Raw genomic sequence first — 20,657 nt, 5'->3', positions numbered from 1 at the left:
TCTCCCTCTATGACCATGTATTGTGTATACTGTCATGTATTTGGTTTATGACTTTGAAGTTCCTCATGGTTTAAAATACTGATTTTTTTTTAAGGCAGTGAAAGAAATTCTAAAGTGGAGTTAAGTATTGGAAAGTGAGCTTATATAAAAACTCACCCTACTTCATACCCCACTTAAGTGAAAAATTGTAAAGTGGATTTAGTTCAAAATCAAAAGAAGTTTTCAAGTGAAGGAAGTGTTATTTCCCCACTTTAAAGCAAATGAATATATATTGGGGCTTTCATTTGCTCTGACTTTTTCTTATTTTAGATGTTCAATTGCCCTAAAGTGGGGGAGTGACACTTCCCTTCGATATTTGTTTTGATTTTCAACTAAACTCACTTCAGAATTTCTTCCACTTCCTGCAAAATGAACATAAGAACTACTGAAAGTGATATTAATTTCCAACCATTTAAAGGAAGTGTTACTTCCACGCCCTGCTTCACTTCAAACCACTTGAGAGTAAATGAACGCCTCCCATTAACAAAAGAACTTGAGATAATCAGAATAAGGAATGAAGACATAGTAAATATTGGTTGGAAGGTGTGGGTGGTTGTCAAAGTACTTGTGGTAATGACTTGGTGAGGACATATATTTATAATAGCTATAGTTATTGCAATATATTTGGTTTTTAATGATTTGCATGACCTCTTAACCTTATTGAGCCTTCAAGTCTTTAAAAAAAACGGATGATATATCATATTAAATATGTTCTTCTTTCATTTAATTTCCTTAAGCAGGTTTTATTAAAAACCAACTCGATTGCTAATACCTAAATTTTCTTGCTTATGGCTGTTTTTTATCATTACTGTCATGGCATGTTTCCTTAATTTTTCATACCATGTTTTTCTAACTCTTTGTTTATATGTGGTACGGATCTGCACTGAAAAACATATCTCACTATTTTTACTCTTTTGTTATGAAGGCCATCTTACAGCTGGCTGAGTCTGGTGCCTTTTTTGGCCAAGTTGATCTGTTTAAAGTCCGAGGAAAATTTGCATTTTCAGATGCCTATGAAGATCATTTTTTACTTCCAAAGGGAAAAGTTCTTTTAGTCACCCATCGGAGGGTAATTCTTTTGCAAGTAAGACAATTAGCACTTGTAGCTTCTACTTTGAATACGCTCTCATTTCAGCAAGGACACTTATTTTGTTATTTGTTTTGTTTTTAGCAACCAGCAAATATTATGGCTCAGAGGAAATTCAATCCGGCTAGAGATCCCTGCACAATACTATGGGATGTTGTCTGGGATGACTTAGTTACTATGGAGTTGACACGTGGAAAAAAGGACCAACCTGGATCATTGCCATCTCACCTTATTATTTATCTACATTCCAGATCAATTGAGTCGAAGGAAAGTACTCGTGTGATCAAATGCACTCGTGGATCTCAACAAGCTTGTGATATATATGCTTCAATTGATCAAGCATTGAACACTTACGGACCAAATGCTTCAAGGGTATAACTGTTGCATTATCTTTTCTTTATTAAATTTGGCTATCCTGTAAATTGAGTTGCTCTTTCCCTTCCAACTTCCAGCTTGGGCACAAAAACAAGGTTGTGAGACCGTATACTCCATCTACTACTGCTGTTAGCCCAGAAATATTTCCTAAAGAAGCTTTTGGGATTTGGGGTGCTCAAGCAAGTTCTGGGTCACTTCCTGTGAACTCTGGTTTAGGCTCAGTGGTTGCTCAATCTCAACCCAGAGATTAGCAAAATTTTCGATCGGGAAGTAAATCGTAAAACTTCAATTGCTGTGTTTTTTTTTCTCATCATAGTGCTGAGAGAAGATGAAGAGAAAAGTTTGTCAGAAGCTTGCTAGATATTTCTTTAGGCATTACCTTTGCTCTGAAAAGGTTAGAATCATAGGCCAGTATTTTAATGTTTAATGTCTAGTTTTCAGAAGGTCATACATATTCATTTCACCCTTGAAGGTCTTTTGTAAATAGTTGATATTTCTTTTCTTTTTTCTTCTTTCTGTGGGCACTATACAATGTCACTGCCTTTTAACTGCCTGCACTTTGTAAAATGTAAATTGGTACCTCAATTTCAACCGGGCTTTGTGTTGATCTTTCCGTTTGTAAAGAAATATGAAAATGAGATTAAATAGTCATATGTGAGTGTTTTGGTTCTCTTGCAATGTGGCATACTTTATTTGCAAATTAAACCTCATCAAATGATTAGATAAGTTTTATGGAGAAAATTATTACAGGTACAAGGGTTTGATATTGTTTCTACTTTTACTCACATTTGAGTGCCTGCCAACGGATTTTCTCAAATAAATGCACTCCAAAACAAAATTTACGAAGGTAGAGTTGAAAACAGAATGAAGTTTAGTAACCATTTGAATAAAAAATTCTACAAAGAAGGGTGTGCGAGAAGACAACCAGCACCCGATTTGGAGCTCATGAACAAAGAAAGCAATGGTGAGCCAGAATCATAGTCAGCATGTCCAACTAAGATTGTCATCAACTTTGTAACGCCTCGTATGTGCCATGTTTCAAGTAACTTTCTCACCTTTCAATCATGACCTATAGCCTTAGGCTAATGTGCATGCTTCTGTGTGATGCATCTATCAAAACAATCATCATAGAACGTTCAGATCGATCATAAATTCACTGCTCCAGTAAATCTCAGACGTATCATTCTTGCAGTTTGAAGGAAGGTCATCTGTTTGCTCTGACAAGACCATTTCCAAAGATTCAGCCAAGTCTGCTTCCCAAAGACCCATTCTGCATACCTTCTTATAGGCTTCATATCCTGTTACTTTCAGACCATTAGACATCATCTCCTTTAGAGAACCTGAACCGATGCTTCCTGATCTCATGTCTTCCAATAAATTCTCCAGCGGAACCTGGGACGTGGAAAATAACAATTGCGCAAGTTCTATCCACTAACTGCAACTCAAAATTCTCAAAAAATACAGAGTGGATCCCGTGGAGCTGGCGTTTTAGGCCAGCTGCAGATATTCCAGCCCTAAATCCCCACAGCAGAACCACATTATCGGTACCAAATTTTTTAGATTTATCCACCTGAGAACCAATGTCTTCATCATCAGAATCTTGGAGAGTGGTAGAACAAGGATAAAAGATGTTCGCAAAATCTTTGACTTGTCTGGTGTCTTGTTCAAGCGCAGGTTGATGGTCAGGAACAATTTTCAGCAAGTTGTTGAGTTTGGCGAACAAATATGTTATTTGCAGAACATTATGCCCATAGTTTTTGTCATCGCTGTCAACTGTTAAACCATAAAAAACAACATTAAAGATCAGGAAAGAATCAACAGCAATTCACATGTGAGTAAATTCAGTTAAAGCTCTTTTCAGAAGAACTGAGACTTGAAAAGAAAGCAAATGTTAGACCGGAAATGAAGGATTTGATCAATCACTCCACTGGCTGCCAAACAAATGTTCAACTTAATCTAGAGCAAAATAAAGGTTCAATGTAACTCCTTGGAAGTTGCAGAGTTCAGATCAAAACATGGGCAATGAAGGTCATTCTTCACTAACCTTGTGAAGGAATTTCCAGTTCTACCGGGGTGAAAAACTGCCTCCTCAAGTAACTGAAAGCAGCCGGTACATTATTTGCCTTCCTCAAAGGGCCAACTTCCTTCAACAGATGGTTGATATCAAGTATTTCACGGAAGGCCAGCCTCAGCGAGCACATGAATTCTGCCATGCTTGGTGGCAAAGGAGCAATGAATTTTGAATGGATAAATGTAAAATCTGCAAAGACCTTGTCTGTCAGTCGAGAGAAGTGGAAACATAAAAATAAAAATTCTTAAGCACGCAAGAAAAAGAATTGTAAAATCCTTCAGAATAAGGAAAAGTAGCATAATCACCATGAAGGCAGTTGTAACCGATGATAGGTTTATGAGATCTAGAGATGACATCTAAAACCTCTCGAAATCCACGAAGTTTCAAATCTTCTTCCTCTTCCAGACTTTGAATCTCAGTCTAATGATAAAAAACACATGGATTCAGAAATTTTTTTTGACAATTGACACCAAGCCAAAATAAAGAATAATCAAAACAAATTTACCAGTAGAAGATTTTTATCATCTTCTGAACTCGTTAGAATTAAACGGACTGTTTTGATTTCCCCTTGTTTGTCAGGAACAATCAAAGGTACAAGGTCATCGCATATTTGACCTACTACCTGCATTCACACAAGAATATCTTATATAGCTGCAAAACCACTTCTTCCACTGTACCGCAAAATTGTATAACTAAATTCATACAAAAATTTTACATGTATTCATAAGGTTATGCTTAGAATTGGAGCACGGACATCCAAATATTCAGATGGATTATGTATGAGATTAAACATAGAACATTTTAATTGATGTATTACAAAATCCTAGTCGGAAAAACTAAAATGTAAATGCATTAGTCAAAATCCATTATCTGGAATATATTGGTAAACTATTACATAAAACATACTTCCAGTTGCAGCACTCCACCAATTTGGCTTAGTTAAAAGATAGTAAAAAAATATATCTGGATTCCTACCTTCAAAACAAGTTGCACTTGATGATCACTGCTAACATCAATACCCAAGCAAGGCCTTGAACCATAAAGTTCACCACCTAGTATAAGCTTTCTCAAGGATAGAACTAAAGACCCTGAATATCATCAAGCCAAGTTGTAAAAAAATCAGGGATGGTGGGGTTAAGGGTTACCAATTTCGCAAAACGTACCATCTACTGCCTTCCCTGGGTCTCTACAGGCCTTCCACCAAGTCTCAACTCTTGACTTGATTCTTCCCATGAAAACTGAATCAGCAACAGATAGACTTGAAGAAGATGTCATCAGATGCATTCGAGGAACAGGATTTCTATCTCTTGCCACTGACTCTTGTGCTCTGGATGAGTATGTTATGCCTGTCAATTTAAGCCATTTGTGGGTATACTGATAAAACTCTTCATCTTTATAGATTAACCACCTGATAATGCTCACCGTCATATATACAGGCATTAAAGTCAAAACCTTCTCGAGCCATTGATGTCAGAGATGAACTTTGACATGAGAAACTATAGGAAGGCATGCCTAAGTTTAGCTCATCCCTTGGAAACAAATGAAAGTTGTACCTGTCAAAGACCAACAAATACCAATAGCATCATTGATTTCTCAGGTAAAGCAATAACCCGACTACACAAGTTCAGAATTACAGAAGCCTAAATAGATGAAATAGTTTACATCAGTAAACAAAAAAAAAACAAATTTGTTAAATTAATCAATCATGCCCCAATCCACAAAGGAATCAATGGTGCATTTAACCCATACTCAAAATTCATAATTTTAAGCAAGGCAAAAAACACAGAACTTAAACCAATCCACTTAAAAGCTCACCCAGAACTACACATTCATCCAAAAACATCGTTCAAATAATCATATAAGACCACCATTTCCAACATACAGTAAGTAAGAGTCTTACGGGTAAGCGACGACCTTGGAGCTGAGAAGGCGAAAAGGGCAGATGGCGAACTGGAGCAGCTCAAATCTCTCGGCAGCGTGCTTGGCCTTGAGGTAGGCTGTCTCCGAGGTGTCGAGGGGAAGGACACGGCGCCATGGATGGCGGTGGGAGGAGGGCGAGGATGCACCGGAGAAGTCCCCAGTCCGTTGAGTGGAGATGGCGATGAAATCGGATTCATGGATGTGCTTCTTGATCTGCTCGAGAGCCGAAGAGAAGTTGGATTTCGTGACTTGTTTCACTGCGCCACTCCACCGCCGCTTCCCCACCACATTCGACGCCATGGCGCAGCCAGCAAGCACAAACTCCCGATGTTGTTGATTGAAATTACATGTATACCCCTCTACAACCTGCTTAATAGAGGCGTCAAAAAGATATATTTTAAAATTTATTTTTATCTTGAAATTCTTGTAGGTATAGATATATACAAGATATTTACCTTCCTTGAAGTTTATACTTTATAGTTTATACAAGCCCATACAGATTGTGCGTGAGATTTGCTTGTATGCCCCTTCAAAACTGAAAAACTTGTATGTATATATATATGGAACGGCTAAAAATTCAATAAAGGTATATTTAAAATTTTATTTTAATCTCTTATATTTTATTTATTTATTTATTTATTACTGGGTTGAAATTCTTGTAGGTGTATATTATAAACACACAAATTTACATGTCTATATGAAGTTATGAACTCTAATCAATGCGAGAGAAATGTGCTTGTATACTCCTTATAAAATTGAAAAATGTACATTAGTATAAACATGCAATTAATCGCTTTTTTTAAAGGAATATATACACGCTATGAACTCGGTTTAATGGTAATTATGACAACCAAAATGTGATTCATCATCACCCATTAGATTATTTCACCCATTAGATTGTTCCAATTTAGTGAATTCTAAAAACAAAAAGTAACAATATTTTTATCTAATTATCAATCTATTATTATATTTTATAATAAATAATAAATAAAATTTATAAACACATGATTAAAATTGAAGCACATCTCGGTTCCATGATAATTATTACAGAACCAAGTGGATTATATTTTCGATATACACACATGGAAAGAAATCTTTCCAAAAGTTGGAAGATTTCGTACGTGGCATGGGACAAGGGAGGACTGGACCTTCTACAATCTTTTTGTCTCTTCATTCTGTCTCTGTTGCCTGGCTTTTTCCAAGCAGAACAGAAGAGACTTTGATAGAAGAGCATCATCATGCTTTGTAGTTCTCTTTTCAATCTCATTCATACTATTGTGTTGTTAGTCTTTGTTCCTCCTCTCCTTGTGCATCGCTGGGATGCACAAGGAGCACCAGAGTATGCACAAGTGAAGGAATTTCCTGGGCTTTGATGGAGCGCTTCCTTCCAAACACTTTGCTGGGTGAGTCTAACAACAGGAATTGAAATTATTTTTTGTTCCCAATATTGAAGATGGCCTGTGGAAAAATTAGCATTATGGGTATCATTTGCAGAAACCAGCTTCTCTGAGTCTAGACTGCAAAATTATTCTAGAAAGAAAAAGGCATGCCTTTCTAGCAGTAAATCAGTATATATGGAGTATCATGATTTCAAAAATAAGTTCATCACCTAGTCTCTTAAATTTGATACGATCATTCCATAGTAATCCCTTAATTATGGTCTCATGTTGGTGAATGTTCTTGATTTCACCTGATAGATATATCACTGTGGGCGACCAACCAAACAAGAGACATCTCTATTACTATTTCGCTACATCGGAGAGGAATCCGTCGAAAGATGCTGTCTTGTTATGGGTAAATGGTGGACCTGGCTGTTCTGGGCTTGATGCAATCGTGCATCAGCATGGTTTGTATTCTTTGAAACCTGCATTCCCATCCTTCAGCTTTTTAAACTTTCACTTAAAAAAAATGTCCCCTATCAAGTTCTTACAGTAAAAAGTTTCTAACTCTCAAAATCACCTGAACTCATAGTACAAATCATATGTTTCACATTGTAATATTATGCTTCAGGGCCTTTTCAAGATAATTGATGACTTTGCTCCAAGAAGACCAGTAAAACTCTTATCAAATCCTTTCTCATGGACCAAGGTATCATCTCTTCTATGTATGTTGTTCAATTGATGGTAATTGATGGTAATTTATGGTTCAAATATAAGATGAAGTACCTAATATGTAGAGTATATGTTGTATTTACTTTCTCCAGCTCTAGTTGAATATTTCTTTTATCAAGCTCTGTTGTTAGCTTATATATGTCTATCCCATGAAGCAACATCCTATTGTTTTCTCTTCAATCTGCATCTATATCCAGCTCTACTGTTATTACCTTCCCAAGGACTACTCCATTTTCCTACCCCTGCAAAGTCTAAGACAATGCATCCTTCCTAGTTGAATTATCTTCTCATTGTTCATTCTTCTTCGATGAGATCTTCTTATTTTCTAAGTCTAAGTCCACCCAAAAGACATTATTACCTTGTCTACTAAAAGTCTAAAACAGAGTAAAAACCAATAAATAATGAGACAGAAATATCCCACAGATCTAAAATTTTAATCACACCAACAATGTTCACATACAATAAAAATAGCTGAAGGTAACTAAATTATTTTTATTTGCTTATAGTAGTGATTTCTCCTCACATCCTTCATCAATCGCACACATTGGTTCTCTTTCTGTCTATCTTCAGTCTATTAAATCACAATCAACTAAAATACTCTTCCTAGCTTCTGTTAGGTGGCAAGCATTATCTATGTGGATTCTCCAGCAGGTACTGGATATTCTTATGCTGACTCAGTTGATGATTATATAACAAGTGACACAAAGACAGTTGCAGATTTGTATGAATTTATTTTGAAGGTCAGGATGAATACAAGATCTTAAGTTAATTCATTCTCATAAATCTTTTCCATCTGACTGATATTTTGTTATTAGTTTTTCTCTGAGTACCCCGAATTCCTCCCAAATCCACTCTATGTTGGAGCATGTTCATACAGTGGAGTTATGGTTCCTCCGCTGGCACAAGAGATGGTTAATGGTAATGACCATAAATCTCATATGTGTTGGTGTTACATTATGCATAGATTTCATGTATGGGAGATCAGCTCTTTTGTTAAAATAGAAAAGAAAAGAAGAACTTAGTTTAAAATTTACCTGAATACTTATTATTCATTTTATCTTCTCAAAATGCAGGCATTGAAGCAGGAAAGAAACCAAACTTAAATTTTAAGGTTGTGTAAGTTGTCGTTGATTTGGCTATTGCACATTTTTGGTTTTACTATCTTAATTAAATTCTTGAGATAGATTATGTATAGCCGAAATAATATATCAAAAGCCTACTTTGGACTATTAACAATGATCTGGCTACAATTTCTGCATATGTATAATCAAACTATATGGCTGTGTGAAACCAAGAGCAAAAGAATAGAATAGTTTGCCCTACCCACGAGTAAATTTTTCACATCTGGCCTCATACGGAATCCTAAATTTTATATAATTTTGCTGCAACTCAAGGGTAAGTGATGAGTTTCTGACACTTTTCCTCTTACTGTTATCATTTTCTTTTTCACCATTTTTCCTGGTTGCTCAAAGATAATAATCATCTCATCTCCTGTCTTCTTAGGGCTATTCAATGGGAAATGCAGCTATAGACATCAATATTGAAAACAATGGCAAGATCCCATTTGCACATCGAATGGGTCTTATTTCAGATGAAATTTATGAGGTCACCAGATTTATATACTATACATCCACAATGATTTGTGTCATCAACCAATTTTTGCTTCTTTTATATTTCCAAATGTTTAACAGGATTTGACTAGTTCTTGCAAAGGTAATTATTGGAGGAATAGTGACCCTGATTGCCTCAAAAACCTTGAAGTTTTTCAAGCAGTAAGGCCGAATCTGGAACCTCTATCTGTGGCTGGTTGCAACTGCTAATGTTTGCTGTGTAACTGCAGAATATACAAGGAATCAATAAAGAACATGTTCTTTGCCTTCCTTGTCAATTTGAACTAGGATTCTGCCTGAAGCCTAACTGTTATGATTCTGATTATATTGAATATAGCCTACATCAGAACAGTGAACATGGAAGCAAACATTGTCATGTTAGTAATTATTTTCTTCAGATTCAGAAATCTTTATTATGCATTGTGCTTTTTCTGTGATCAGGCAACTAAATGCTTATGCTCCTGAAGCTTGTTAAAATCAATTTCTAAAATGTGGCCATATAATATACCAATTACAATTTTCCTCTATTCAATGTTAATGCTGTTGATTTTACCTTTGGCAGGTATATAATACAAGGCAAAAGAGCTTGTTCGACATGGAAACAACAAGGCAAACCCTTCATGCAGTACCGGTATGTTACAATTATATCAATTACTTGAAGACCTCTTCCTTCGAAAGTGATAGGAAACCCTTTGGAAATTCAGTTGTTCGAAAAATAACAAACTGGTTAAAAGCCGTGTGCAATGTGAACATGACAGAGATACAATTCTGACTTATATTTGATCACTTTAATGTCTTGTTTGTTGTTGTAAAGTACTCTTACGGTAAGATATTCCTTTATTTTGCCAAGATTTTAATATCAGAATGATCTAAACATTACTTCAGATAGAAGTTTCTGGAGAGTGGATCCGATGTAATCCAAGACTCCAGTATGAGAGGGATCACTTTAATTTGATACCATACCATCTGAATCTCACAATGAAAGGTTATAGAGCCTTCATTTATTGGTAAGAGTTCCCTCTTATTTTCTTTAAATTTTTTTTCAAAAAGGATTATAACACAAATCATCTTTTTATAATGCACTAAGCTAAATCTTAAAGCGATCATCCTACTAGCTCGACTGATTCATTCTTGTTCTAGTGGGGATCATGACATGGTTATTCCATATACTGCAACTCTTGAATGGATCCAATCGTTGAACTATTCTGTAATTGAAGGATGGCAGCCATGGTTTGTCGATGGCTTGATTGCTGGGTCTGCAATTTCACCACTTTCCATGCATTCTTCTCTTCAGTATTTTCAAAACCATTTATTAATAAATTGGCTGGTGTTTTGTGACTAAGTTTCTTTGTTATCAGGTACAATATTCGATATTACCATAATCTTTTATTTGCTACATTCAAGGTACAAAATTTGTTTATTCATGATGTGTTAAAGGGAGGGCATGAATGTTATACTAATCTTGCGCTATGTTTACTGCACAGGGAGCTGGTCATACGGTGCCTGAATACGTGCCTCACCAGGCGTTGATTGCTTATCAAAGGTGGATTGATGGGGCTGGATCTCTCTAAAGATGGAAACTTGTAAGGTGCTTCTAGAATGCTCAAATACAGTTGAGCCTTCATTGATATTGATGCAAGAGGCAAGAGGATGGTATTATCTGATGATAAGAAGGTTGAGTTTAAGTTTTAAACTACTCTCTAGTTTTTTATTTTGGTTTGTTTAGTGATGAGTGAGGTGATGAGTTTCCTTAGGTTACCATGCATCATAAATTTGGTTTTGGAGAATAATGGTATATATCTCATGGTATCCCATTAATTTCAGCCAAACAATAAGGTTATCCCACTAATTTTTTCTTCTCAATATTTAATTATTTAAATGAATACAATTGGTAATTTATTTTTTTTAACTTATTCATATTAACACTCATCCATCATTATAAAAATAAACACAACTTTATTTCTAAAATATTCATTATTATTGAAATCAATTAAATCAAGTTCTAGTTAACATCAAACAAAAGCATTTCTTCAAAAACAAACTCAAAGTAACCCAAGCCAGATTAACAATTTATTGCCCCCTATTCCATAAACCTTTTTTACTTATGAAAGTTTTGAAGACTCATCATTGAGGATATATCCCCATCTATACCCATGCAAAAATAGTAGATAATCACACATAATCCTTATAATCATCTAAAGCATATTCATTTGCGTACACAACAAATCATATATTTATGTGCATCTCTATGGTCAGTACATTTCAACGTTCAACTAATTTTTTTTCTAAAAAAAAATTTTAAGTTTAAGTATTAGTCATGGGGAATTTAAACAAATAATGATCATTTGCAACAGTATATAAGCAATATGATTTTTACAAAGTCACATAGAATTAGTATATTACGCATTTTATACACAACTCCTGAAACATGATCTTAAAATTTTGTTTAGTGATGGCCATATATATACTACAAGGAGGCAAAACCAAGATCAAGGATGTAATACCAGGGAACAAGATTGAAGAATTTCCAGAGAGGTTCAGTTATAGAAAGTCCAGTCAGCTAGATTAATCTAAGCATAAGAATAGTATTACTTTTAGATGGTAGTAACAAAAACATCATCTGAAAAAAGATATAATTTCACCCAAAAAAAAGGATTGAATAAGTTATGCTATAACCATGCCACTGTATAGCTCCATCAAAATGGTTGTACAAACATCTACAGATATATATTAGATAATGCACACCACTAAGCTCAGTAAACAAACTATAGAAGTTGTCCCATAATGGAGGATTCGGAAAGAAATGTTTCTCAGAGATAGTAGCTATCGGTAAACAAGGGACAACTTATCACAATTTGACAAGGGCTTATTTCGCATGTGAAACAATTTGTAGTGGATTTTGAACCATCTGTCATGCACTTTAATCCCCTATTTTCTTTTGCAACTATTGATTCTTAAAATGCCCGGCATATATATATATATATATAAATATATAGGGCAGGCCTATGTTTGACACTATTGTTTACATTTTTCGGCCCAAAGACAGTAGAATTCAAAGGGTCAAGCAAATCAAATGAGCAGAGTTCAACTCAGCTTCTAAACAGAAAATGAGAGTACGTTGCAGGCTTGCAGCTAAAGTCAAGTCTAATTGACCTTATGTTCCACTAATAGGTAGCTTGTTTCTTCCTATCATCCTGTTACTGTCTAATAACTTGCATAAAGGGGCTGCAACTCAGGAAATAGACTATGACGGAATTTTAAGAGATAAAGCTAAAATAACATTAAGTCTAATTAATTGGCAATCGAAAGGAAACTGCTCGTCAACTAAAAATGAATTACCTTGATTGAAGCCTTGGTGAGACTGAATTTCAACTTCATCTCATCTCAATATAGGTTAGCCTTGAACTTTTATAAACGCCACCACCAGAGAGAAGTATCAAGTATCAACAAACACTTTGTAATTGCCAACAAATTCACCAAACTTCCAGCAATTCTTCCCCTTGTCTAGTGCTTTCATCAAGAGCTTTTCTAATCCAGAACTCATCAACCTCTTTCAACTCATCCTCAAAATGATCATCACCGCCACAAATTTCCTTCCAATCATCTCCAATTCCAGACTCAAACAAGTCTTGAAGAACATTATCTTCATCTTCATCATCGTCATCCACATCCTCCAAATCACCATCACCACCATCACTCTCATCTTCAGCACCATCGCCATAACCATACCCTCTCTTCCACTCACGCCTCATCCTCTTCCCCTCGTTGACAAGCTCCACAAGCTTCTTTTTGGCAGACTTCAACTCATCCTCCACAAGCAGCTTCCCCTTCTCATCATAAGCTTCAACGAGGAACACAGAGTCCCTCGCCCCCTTGATACTCACGTAGAACATCTCCGGGTGCCTCACCAACATCGCGTGCAGCCTGTTGGGAAGCCCGAAATCCCTGCGGAAATGCGTCAAATGGTCGACCAGCGTCCGCTTCTCCGTCGTCATCGCCAGCACCTCCCTGACCACAGCGCACGCCTGCTTCTCCGCCTCCTCCGGCGTCATTACCCGCTGCCGCTGCTGCTGGTCCAAATATGGTGATACGTCCGGAAGCTCTTGCAACCGGATCAAAAAGTCCCGGTGCGGACGCTTCAAGTTCAGTCCCCGTCGGAGCTTCAAGAGCTTGAACTTGGGTGGGCGGTCGATGATGGGCCGGTCCTTGAAATCATCATCAGCGCAATTGGTAACCGGAGGGAAGGGAACGGCAAGGGAGGAATCCCAGGAGACGAGTTCAAGAGCGCGGCCGTAGGAGGTGTCGACAATGCGGAAACGATCGGGGTGCGAGTTACAGAGGCGGGAGCGGAAATTAGGGGCGAATCCGAGGTCGGGAGCGAGGTGTACGAGCTTGGAGAGGAGGAGGCGGCGGTGAGGGGAGAGCATGAGGAGGCGGTGAAGCTTAGAGGCGAGAGAGGAGGAGATGGAGGAGCGGAGGCGGGATTCGTGGGCGGCGAGGGAGGCAGCGGCAGGGGTGAGGGTGACGGAGAGGAGGGAGAGAGAGGGGGAGGTGAAGGAGGAGGGAGTAGAAGAGGCGGAAGATGGAAGGGTAGCGGAGGATCATGGAGAGGAGGGAGCGGGCAGGGGGAGGGGAAAGGTAGCTGCGGCAGCGGGAGAGGACGCGGAGAGGGAGGAAATGGCGGGGTTTGGAGAGGAGGAGAGTTTGGAGCTTGCGGACGAAGCGGAGGCGGTTGTAGCGGGACGCATGGCGATCGAGAGAAGGGAAGCGGACGATCTTGACGGAGGAGGAGATGGAGATGGAGATGGAGATGGTGATGGTGATGGTGATGGTGTTCTTGTTCTTCAAGGGTTTGTTAGGGTTGTTGATGGATATGGAAGAGAAGGGGAGGAAGGAGGATTGCTTGAGGGAGTGGGTGGACACTGGGGTGGTGAGGGATAGAGCTGATGAAGAAGCCATGACTGGGTTTTGTGAGGCATTTGGATTATATATGGTTTGTAACTTGATATGTGTGTGTATTTGTTGCGTTTTTTTTAAAAAAAAAAAATATATATTGTAATTCTATCTAATTATCTTGTAAATATCGAATCCATTATCCATTCCATGGTGTGTTTTGTTGAGTCAACCAAGATGTAAAACACTTAGGTGTAAAACCTTATTCAAATCCTTTCTCCAGTAATATTATTTATATATTATTTATGCACTTTATATTTGGGTCTAGAGTATTTTAAAAAATTGGTAAATCACTATAACTGATACAGTTTTATACAATTTTTTTAGAAATCTCTAAATAGATGAGAATAGAATGCATTTATCACCTACTAGTAAAAAAATAAAAAAATAATAATAATAAATAAAGGTGAGTTTGGTTGGCCAAACATTAACACAGACCACACCAATATATTTAACAGGCTACAGTCTACAGAAATTATAGAGAAAAAAAAGATAAAAGATAAAAGATGGTCAGCACATAATTGAGATTGCTGTGTACAATATGTATGGCTCAAAACTTACATCGTCCTATCCAAGAATAACTTAAAAAAAAATGTGATCAAAGCAAACTCAACGTAGGAGGAGCATGAGAAAGCTGGCTACAAAGGAAGACCACCAAAATACTGTCCATCAGTGAATGCCAGGGAATCAGATGGAGCATTGATGGGAGAGTTATAGTTGTCATTGTTCACTTCCTGTTTAGGCTGCCTATATCGGAGAATACCCTCTCTGGGATTTCGGTGCCGAAGAAAAGGTTGTAACTCTGATAGGATGAAACTTCCTTGATTCAGATCATTGCTGGGCAATGAAATGTTTGGCCTGTATAGTTCGGTGGGAGTTGAAACTGGATAGTCTTGGACAATATTCGGAATAGAACTTGCATGAAAGGCCTCCATGGGGTTGATTTCCAGTCCAAAAGAGGCCCAGTGCATTTGTTGCAGAGTAGGTGCTTTCATATCATAACAGAGAGAAGTACCTGCTAATTGGTTGACGATGATACTATCTGTGTATCCAGATTTGAAGTCACAGCCAAATTCTTGTCTCTTCTCAGTACGTTGAACAGCTCGCAAATCAGCAATTGATAAGTTGGCCGGTCCGGCCGGTGTTCCTGAGTTTTGAGCATTAGATGCAGGTTGCATGTTAAAACAGGAGTTGATTTGGCTGTTGTTCCTTGTCACAGGCACCTCATGGTTATGCTTTCCCTCATAAGTTGTGATCACTGATTTCAAATCATGCGAAGCTCTTTCTACATGTTTCCTCACAGAGCATCCAGGATTTGTGCATTTGTAATAACTCCTGTCATCATATTAGAAGCAGAAAACAGATTAAAACTAAATTTTATGTAAACAAAAATTGCACAGTTGATCAAGGATCAATATCACACTAATGGAGGAATGAAATACAAAATGCTTTCCAGCAACCTGTTCTATGTATAATCCAATGAAAGCCTCATTGCAAACTATAGAGTTTGCGCTGTTTCTCAAGTTCTCTTTTAAAATTTCAGTTAGTGGTTAAAATGCTTAAACTACAGCTACCTTGGATTTGGATTTCCTTTAACAACTTTCTGCCCATACTTCCGCCAGCGGTATCCATCATCAAGAATATCAACATCGCTGTTGGTTTGAACTACCACTTTTTGTTCATGAGCAGCACGAGAGGTTGAACTGGTTTCAATCAACAATGAACCTATTTTCCTGAAATTAGTAATACTTGTGAATGAAAAAGAAAATCTACCTACTGAACGAAAAAAATTGTTCAGCTCATTTCCAGTTTAAATACTAACATTCTCTTTGATTCAGTCTCATCTTCACCACCATCATCTTCAAGTGACATTGTCCCCTGTGTAGCACCATCTTCTTCATCAATCAGCTTGTTTAAAGTAGACGGAATCTCTTGATCGTCAGTCAACTTAAGAAGATCAGGTTGTTTCTCTTTGACAGTGGAGAGAGTTTCTGAAAGCTCAGTAACAATGGATGAAGATGATGGACCATCACTACTCCATTCTGCAGCATTTTTATCTTCAGAACCTTGTCTAGAACTCAAAGTCAGTTCCTCGTCTATAATTGTACATGATCTTGAACCCATAGTAGCATCTGACATCTCATTAACTGAACATGGCATTCCAAATGCACATCGACGAGAAGGCTGCGGTTTAGGATGGTTATGTGCACCCCGGTAGATGATTTCAGTAATTTGACCATCATGGGAACGCTCCACTTTTTTCTTAACCTGACAACTTGGATGAGTGCATTTATAGTAGCTCCTAGGATGTACACTCCCTTTGACATGTTTCTGCCCATACTTTCTCCAGTTATATCCATCTTCTGCTTGTTTTCCTAAAGTAGGACCATGATCTGGTTGATCCCCATTTGAAGGCAACTGCGGCTCTACATTCACTCCATCAAATGGCGGGCAAATATGAGTAGGAAGGTTGACATGTTTACTTTCCAGAGCGACAGTATCAGAGCCTTTTGTGCCATTATGTTCCTCATTGGTGAAACTCTTCACTTCTGTTGCTCCGGCCTGACCATCAGATTCAATATGCAGGTGCACAGTGTCCTGAATTTCATTGTTCGCATTAGCAGAAATCAGCTGGTCATCAAAAATGGAAGAAGGGACCTACAACAACAGAAAAGAGAAGGTTAGAGAGAATAAAATAGAAGCCCATCTAAACAAATGTAACAAACTAAGAAGGGAGAAATTCTCATCGCATAAAAATATCAAAGCAATTAAAATTAGAACAATTTCTTGAGATGGTAATAATCCAATTAAATGCATTTACTAGCATTCAGCAGAGGAAGAATTTGCCAAGGCCAAACATAATGGTATATTTCTGACCACTCACAGAAAAATTTGCAAAAGCCAAAAATATTTCCACCTGAGTTTCTTCACTTCCTGAAATGTTATATAGGCTTTAACAAATCTTATTCAATAGGAGTTGCTTTCATACCTCTCTATCTCTTGAAAGAATAAAGGTAAATCTAACCAATCAGGATAATATACCGGATAAGCTCAACATAAAGCAAACTGGATAAACTTCCATTAGTGCAATTTTACTTTAAAAACTTGTTCAAAAATATCACCAATTACTTATCCATATATTCATCAAGCTAAGCCCTTAACCACCTCTTCATATTTCCCTGCGCATCAATTAATTTCATCATGCAAAAAGGCTAGTAAATACTCAAAGAAGATGCATTATAAAATTATCTCAAAAATTTACGTACTCAAAAATCCAAAGATGCCTTTATATATATATATATATATATATATATATAAATATAATCTCATAGTTCCAGTTTACATATCTTTGATCCAGTTGAAAATAATCCGCAAACCTTCATTCACCAAGTCTAATATCCTTTATATTCTCCTGCTATAACCACTAGGATATAAATCAACCAAGGTAAATACAACATACCAACAATTGAAGGAAGATACACCAACCTAAATATTCACTGTCTTATTGATGTCTATAAAAAGGAAATAGTAATATTCAATATACAAAATTATACAGCAGAAGCCTATTCTAACCCACATTGTTCATCACAGTGATCACACCTTCAAAGAGTCCAAGACTCCAAGCTAGTCCCTTTATTATTTCTACAACTATAATGCATAAAAAGGTAATTCAATTACCATACCTGAATTTCATCACTAGGCAGACATGGAATGCCTGGGGCTATATCATCTGATAACCATCGAAGTCTTCCAATGCTTGGAGATGCCAGTGCCTGCAAAATTAATTGATGATTTAGCATATTAAACATCAAAGAAAGACAAGCATTTTACCACATCCTTATTTACTAGGAACAAAGAGACCCTTCCCCTGGGACTTGAAACATCGAAAATAAAGAGAATACTGATCAACATAAGTAAAAAGCTAAAACCAAAATCTACAAAGTACAACGTCCATGTTCTTCAAGAAAAATTATATATTTTTAATGCATGGAAAATATATGTATATGAAATTATTATCACATAAAAAATTAAAAAAAAAAAAACATACTCTTTTGAATCTAAATATACGTCTGGTTTTTTCTCCAGTATATACATACATATACACACACATCTGGGTATCAAAACTCAAGCAAACCAAATCATTTCAATACAGATAAAAAATTACAAACCAGAAATTTAAATAATACCAATAAATATAATGGAAAAAAAAAACTTTAAAAAAGAAAGAAAGCAAGAAAGAAAGAAAAACCAGAATGTAGCGCCATGCTTTAAATTGAATACCAACATTATATATGAAAGCAAATTACAAACACTTAAAAAAAAGAAAAAAAGAAAAAAGAAAACCTGAGAGCTGGAAAGCAGGACAGGAGAATCCAAAAGCGCAGCAGGGCTAAGCCCGGGAGGAATGGTAAGGAAGCAAGGGGAACGTGAAGCCGGTGACGAAACAGGGCTAACACTGCGGAACCTCACAGTATTGAGCCTGGGCGTGACACTGAACCCGCACCTCTCGGCCCGTCTTTCAGCAATGCTACCAGCTACCTTAGCCTTCCAAGATCCACGATTCTCGGAAGCCATGGCGCTGCACTGCTCTGCAACTCCTCCCATCGGGATCAGGGGGCCTCCTTATCATGCCTATGACCTCATTGAAGCCAATAAATGGGATAACAATGGATTCAATAAAGGAAAAGAAGGAAAGAATAGAGCTTTGCTTTTCTTTTTAGGAATGAGAGAGCTTTGACGGGATTTGGATGCTTTGACTGCGATCGAGGAGATGAAGGAGCGCAAAGCAAAGCAACGAGAGAGAGAGAGAGATGGAGATGGAGATAGAGATAGAGAGAAGGAGAGATGGAGTGCGGCTTTTTATGAGCTCGAGTGGGCCCAAATTCGAAATTTCGAATATTTTTTTATTGTTTTTTTCTTTATTTTATTTTATTTTATTTTATTTTATTTTTGGTTCTTGTCACCTTCACACTTTCTCTTCTATGATTTCAGTTGAATGTTTTTTCATATATACCCTCAGTAAAATGCGTAATTAATTGTATGTTTTTATAGTTCTTTTTTTTTCTTTTTAACTTTTTTTTTTTGCTTGAAAATGTATGATCCTCAAATAAAATATTTTATCGTTTTAATCCTTATATAAATAAAGTACATATGTTTCGAGGAGATGAAAATGAACAATTCTGTTTAATATCCCAATAAATATATTTTTTTATTTGAAGAATTAAAATCAATGACAAGATCCTTATTGTAATTTGATATAGTCCTCTCTTGTTCTCATGTCAATGTCTTTCTAAGCATACTCGGTCCCACAAAACTTTACTATTATATGGATAATACTCATTTAAGATCTGATAATCCAACAGATGCATAGATGCAAGTGGGGCCGAATCCAAAGTTTGGAATGGTTTTTTTTTTTTACTGTTTTGGCTCCTGTGACCTCATCACCTTCTCTCTTCTCTTATTTCAATATAAGTATATATATATATATATATATATGTGTGTTTATATTTATATGCAAACACTTCACTCTCACATATAACCCAATAATAGTTTGTACGTACACAAATTTCGCATTGCAGAGTCTAATTTTATATATAGTCTTGTGAAAACTATAAGATACACAGACGGTCTTAAAAAAAAAAATTCATAATTTCATTTATATATATACCTTTACGAAAATCTAGAATTTGTTGGTAATTGTGCAATGAAATGCTTTATAGAGGTATGTGTATCATTTTGAAACTTTAAAGTGAGTATTTATGAGAAATTACTCGAAGATTAAACAAAGCTATGGCGTACAAACGAGTTTGAAAGCGCTTTGAATTAGAGATATAATAACCCCCAAAGTTTTTTATTTTAAACCTCAAAAAATTCAACTTGCTTAGAAGAGGCATACATGAATCTATAACTCAACATGAGTAGTATTATTTATCAGTCAACAGTGAAACTTAGAAGAAGATAAATTTTTTTTTTTTTTCTCAAGATTCCATAGACAATAATTATACAATGTTTTAAGGGTATATACGCAATTTTTGCAAGGGTATGTCGGCAATTTTCCATTTGCAGTGATGCGTAAGGTGACCGGGCGGTGTGCGGAGCAGCAGAAGCGTCGGAATTAAGACGCAAAGATTCAGGCGTGACCGGGCGGTGAGCAGAGGAGCAGTGGTGATCCAGCAATTCCAGCGGGGCCAAATCCCTAGATTTGCTCCCAATTGGGAAGCGGGTTTTGATTTGGGGCTCTCACGTGGCAGGTGGTGAACCAGAGATACGAGTGAGTGAATGCACAAGCATGCAGCGATCACCTCCTCACGCGTGTGAGATATCCCTACACTTGCGGACCACCATCATCAAGGAAAACGGAGAGCTGAAGCTTATTTATATATTAATATATTACATGTCCAACAATATCCAAAGTTTTATTTATTTGTTTCATTTTAAATTTTGAGTTCTTGGACATGATTTTTGATAAATGATAAAGCTATCTCTAATTC

The 20,657-nt window shown here is 36.8% G+C and overlaps 7 protein-coding genes across 8 annotated transcripts in view; 3 read left to right on the top strand and 4 right to left on the bottom strand.

Annotated features, from left to right (window-relative positions):
- LOC120261013 overlaps positions 1 to 2,171 on the top strand; it is a 42,578-nt gene extending 40,407 nt beyond the window's left edge. The window contains exons 24-26 of the mRNA XM_039268665.1: positions 965 to 1,123; positions 1,211 to 1,498; positions 1,579 to 2,171. Coding sequence (XP_039124599.1) covers positions 965 to 1,123; positions 1,211 to 1,498; positions 1,579 to 1,752 — 621 coding nt within the window. The 3' untranslated portion in view covers positions 1,753 to 2,171. The remainder of the gene's footprint in view (positions 1 to 964; positions 1,124 to 1,210; positions 1,499 to 1,578) is intronic.
- LOC120261015 (poly(A)-specific ribonuclease PARN-like) lies at positions 2,004 to 12,718 on the bottom strand. Its single transcript, XM_039268667.1, is given in 10 exon segments — positions 2,004 to 2,878; positions 2,880 to 3,274; positions 3,546 to 3,761; positions 3,878 to 3,992; positions 4,078 to 4,194; positions 4,548 to 4,660; positions 4,736 to 4,918; positions 4,995 to 5,125; positions 5,473 to 5,858; positions 12,553 to 12,718. Coding segments are annotated over 10 exon segments (1,947 nt in total). The 5' UTR covers positions 12,592 to 12,718; the 3' UTR covers positions 2,004 to 2,626.
- LOC120261019 (serine carboxypeptidase 1-like) lies at positions 6,967 to 8,754 on the top strand. The gene is made up of 4 exons (XM_039268672.1): positions 6,967 to 7,338; positions 7,503 to 7,580; positions 8,221 to 8,343; positions 8,419 to 8,754. Exons 1-4 carry the CDS (start codon positions 7,291 to 7,293, stop codon positions 8,623 to 8,625), a joined length of 456 nt encoding a protein of 151 aa, XP_039124606.1. The 5' UTR covers positions 6,967 to 7,290; the 3' UTR covers positions 8,626 to 8,754.
- LOC120261017 (serine carboxypeptidase-like 18) lies at positions 8,756 to 11,047 on the top strand. The gene is made up of 8 exons (XM_039268669.1): positions 8,756 to 9,208; positions 9,295 to 9,375; positions 9,444 to 9,590; positions 9,776 to 9,844; positions 10,099 to 10,220; positions 10,354 to 10,467; positions 10,572 to 10,617; positions 10,698 to 11,047. The coding sequence occupies exons 1-8, from the start codon at positions 9,116 to 9,118 to the stop codon at positions 10,782 to 10,784; spliced, it is 759 nt and encodes a 252-aa protein (XP_039124603.1). The 5' UTR covers positions 8,756 to 9,115; the 3' UTR covers positions 10,785 to 11,047.
- On the bottom strand, positions 12,687 to 13,640 carry LOC120260177 (protein WHAT'S THIS FACTOR 1 homolog, chloroplastic-like). Its single transcript, XM_039267619.1, has one exon. The coding sequence runs from the start codon at positions 13,638 to 13,640 to the stop codon at positions 12,687 to 12,689; it is 954 nt and encodes a 317-aa protein (XP_039123553.1).
- Positions 13,641 to 13,656: 16 nt separating this feature from the next.
- Positions 13,657 to 14,182, bottom strand: LOC120260176. The gene has a single exon (XM_039267618.1). It carries the CDS (start codon positions 14,170 to 14,172, stop codon positions 13,657 to 13,659), a length of 516 nt encoding a protein of 171 aa, XP_039123552.1. The 5' UTR covers positions 14,173 to 14,182.
- A 409-nt stretch (positions 14,183 to 14,591) lies between these two features.
- On the bottom strand, positions 14,592 to 18,985 carry LOC120259848 (WRKY transcription factor SUSIBA2-like). Of its 2 annotated transcripts, XM_039267296.1 has the most exons (5): positions 18,511 to 18,985; positions 17,850 to 17,939; positions 15,989 to 16,824; positions 15,741 to 15,899; positions 14,592 to 15,501 (listed from the first exon to the last, which is right to left on the bottom strand). In XM_039267296.1, exons 1-5 carry the CDS (start codon positions 18,769 to 18,771, stop codon positions 14,805 to 14,807), a joined length of 2,043 nt encoding a protein of 680 aa, XP_039123230.1. In that variant the 5' UTR covers positions 18,772 to 18,985; the 3' UTR covers positions 14,592 to 14,804. The 2 variants fall into 2 exon arrangements, with proteins under 2 accessions (XP_039123230.1, XP_039123231.1); XM_039267297.1 differs by lacking the exons at positions 17,850 to 17,939; positions 18,511 to 18,985 and adding an exon at positions 16,988 to 17,318.
- Between the last annotated feature and the right edge of the window lie 1,672 nt (positions 18,986 to 20,657).

This window comes from Dioscorea cayenensis, chromosome 5 (assembly GCF_009730915.1).
Source record: "Dioscorea cayenensis subsp. rotundata cultivar TDr96_F1 chromosome 5, TDr96_F1_v2_PseudoChromosome.rev07_lg8_w22 25.fasta, whole genome shotgun sequence".
NCBI lineage: Eukaryota > Viridiplantae > Streptophyta > Magnoliopsida > Dioscoreales > Dioscoreaceae > Dioscorea > Dioscorea cayenensis.
This window is presented reverse-complemented; position numbering and strand designations above follow the sequence as displayed.

Bases quoted from the DNA above. Each gene is read 5' to 3' on its own strand.
- LOC120260176 (XM_039267618.1), bottom strand. From the start codon at position 14,172: ATGGCTTCTTCATCAGCTCTATCCCTCACCACCCCAGTGTCCACCCAC.
- LOC120259848 (XM_039267296.1), bottom strand. From the start codon at position 18,771: ATGGGAGGAGTTGCAGAGCAGTGCAGCGCCATGGCTTCCGAGAATCGT. The intron at 16,825-17,849 runs GTATGGTAATTG...CTGTTGTTGTAG, and splicing joins TGCCTAGTGATGAAATTCAG to GTCCCTTCTTCCATTTTTGA. The intron at 15,900-15,988 runs GTTAGTATTTAA...TACTAATTTCAG, and splicing joins GAGACTGAATCAAAGAGAAT to GAAAATAGGTTCATTGTTGA.
- LOC120261019 (XM_039268672.1), top strand. From the start codon at position 7,291: ATGGTGGACCTGGCTGTTCTGGGCTTGATGCAATCGTGCATCAGCATG. The intron at 7,339-7,502 runs GTTTGTATTCTT...ATTATGCTTCAG, and splicing joins TGCAATCGTGCATCAGCATG to GGCCTTTTCAAGATAATTGA. The intron at 7,581-8,220 runs GTATCATCTCTT...AGCTTCTGTTAG, and splicing joins ATCCTTTCTCATGGACCAAG to GTGGCAAGCATTATCTATGT.
- LOC120260177 (XM_039267619.1), bottom strand. From the start codon at position 13,640: ATGCTCTCCCCTCACCGCCGCCTCCTCCTCTCCAAGCTCGTACACCTC.
- LOC120261017 (XM_039268669.1), top strand. From the start codon at position 9,116: ATGGGAAATGCAGCTATAGACATCAATATTGAAAACAATGGCAAGATC. The intron at 9,591-9,775 runs GTTAGTAATTAT...TACCTTTGGCAG, and splicing joins ATGGAAGCAAACATTGTCAT to GTATATAATACAAGGCAAAA. The intron at 10,618-10,697 runs GTACAAAATTTG...TTTACTGCACAG, and splicing joins TTTTATTTGCTACATTCAAG to GGAGCTGGTCATACGGTGCC.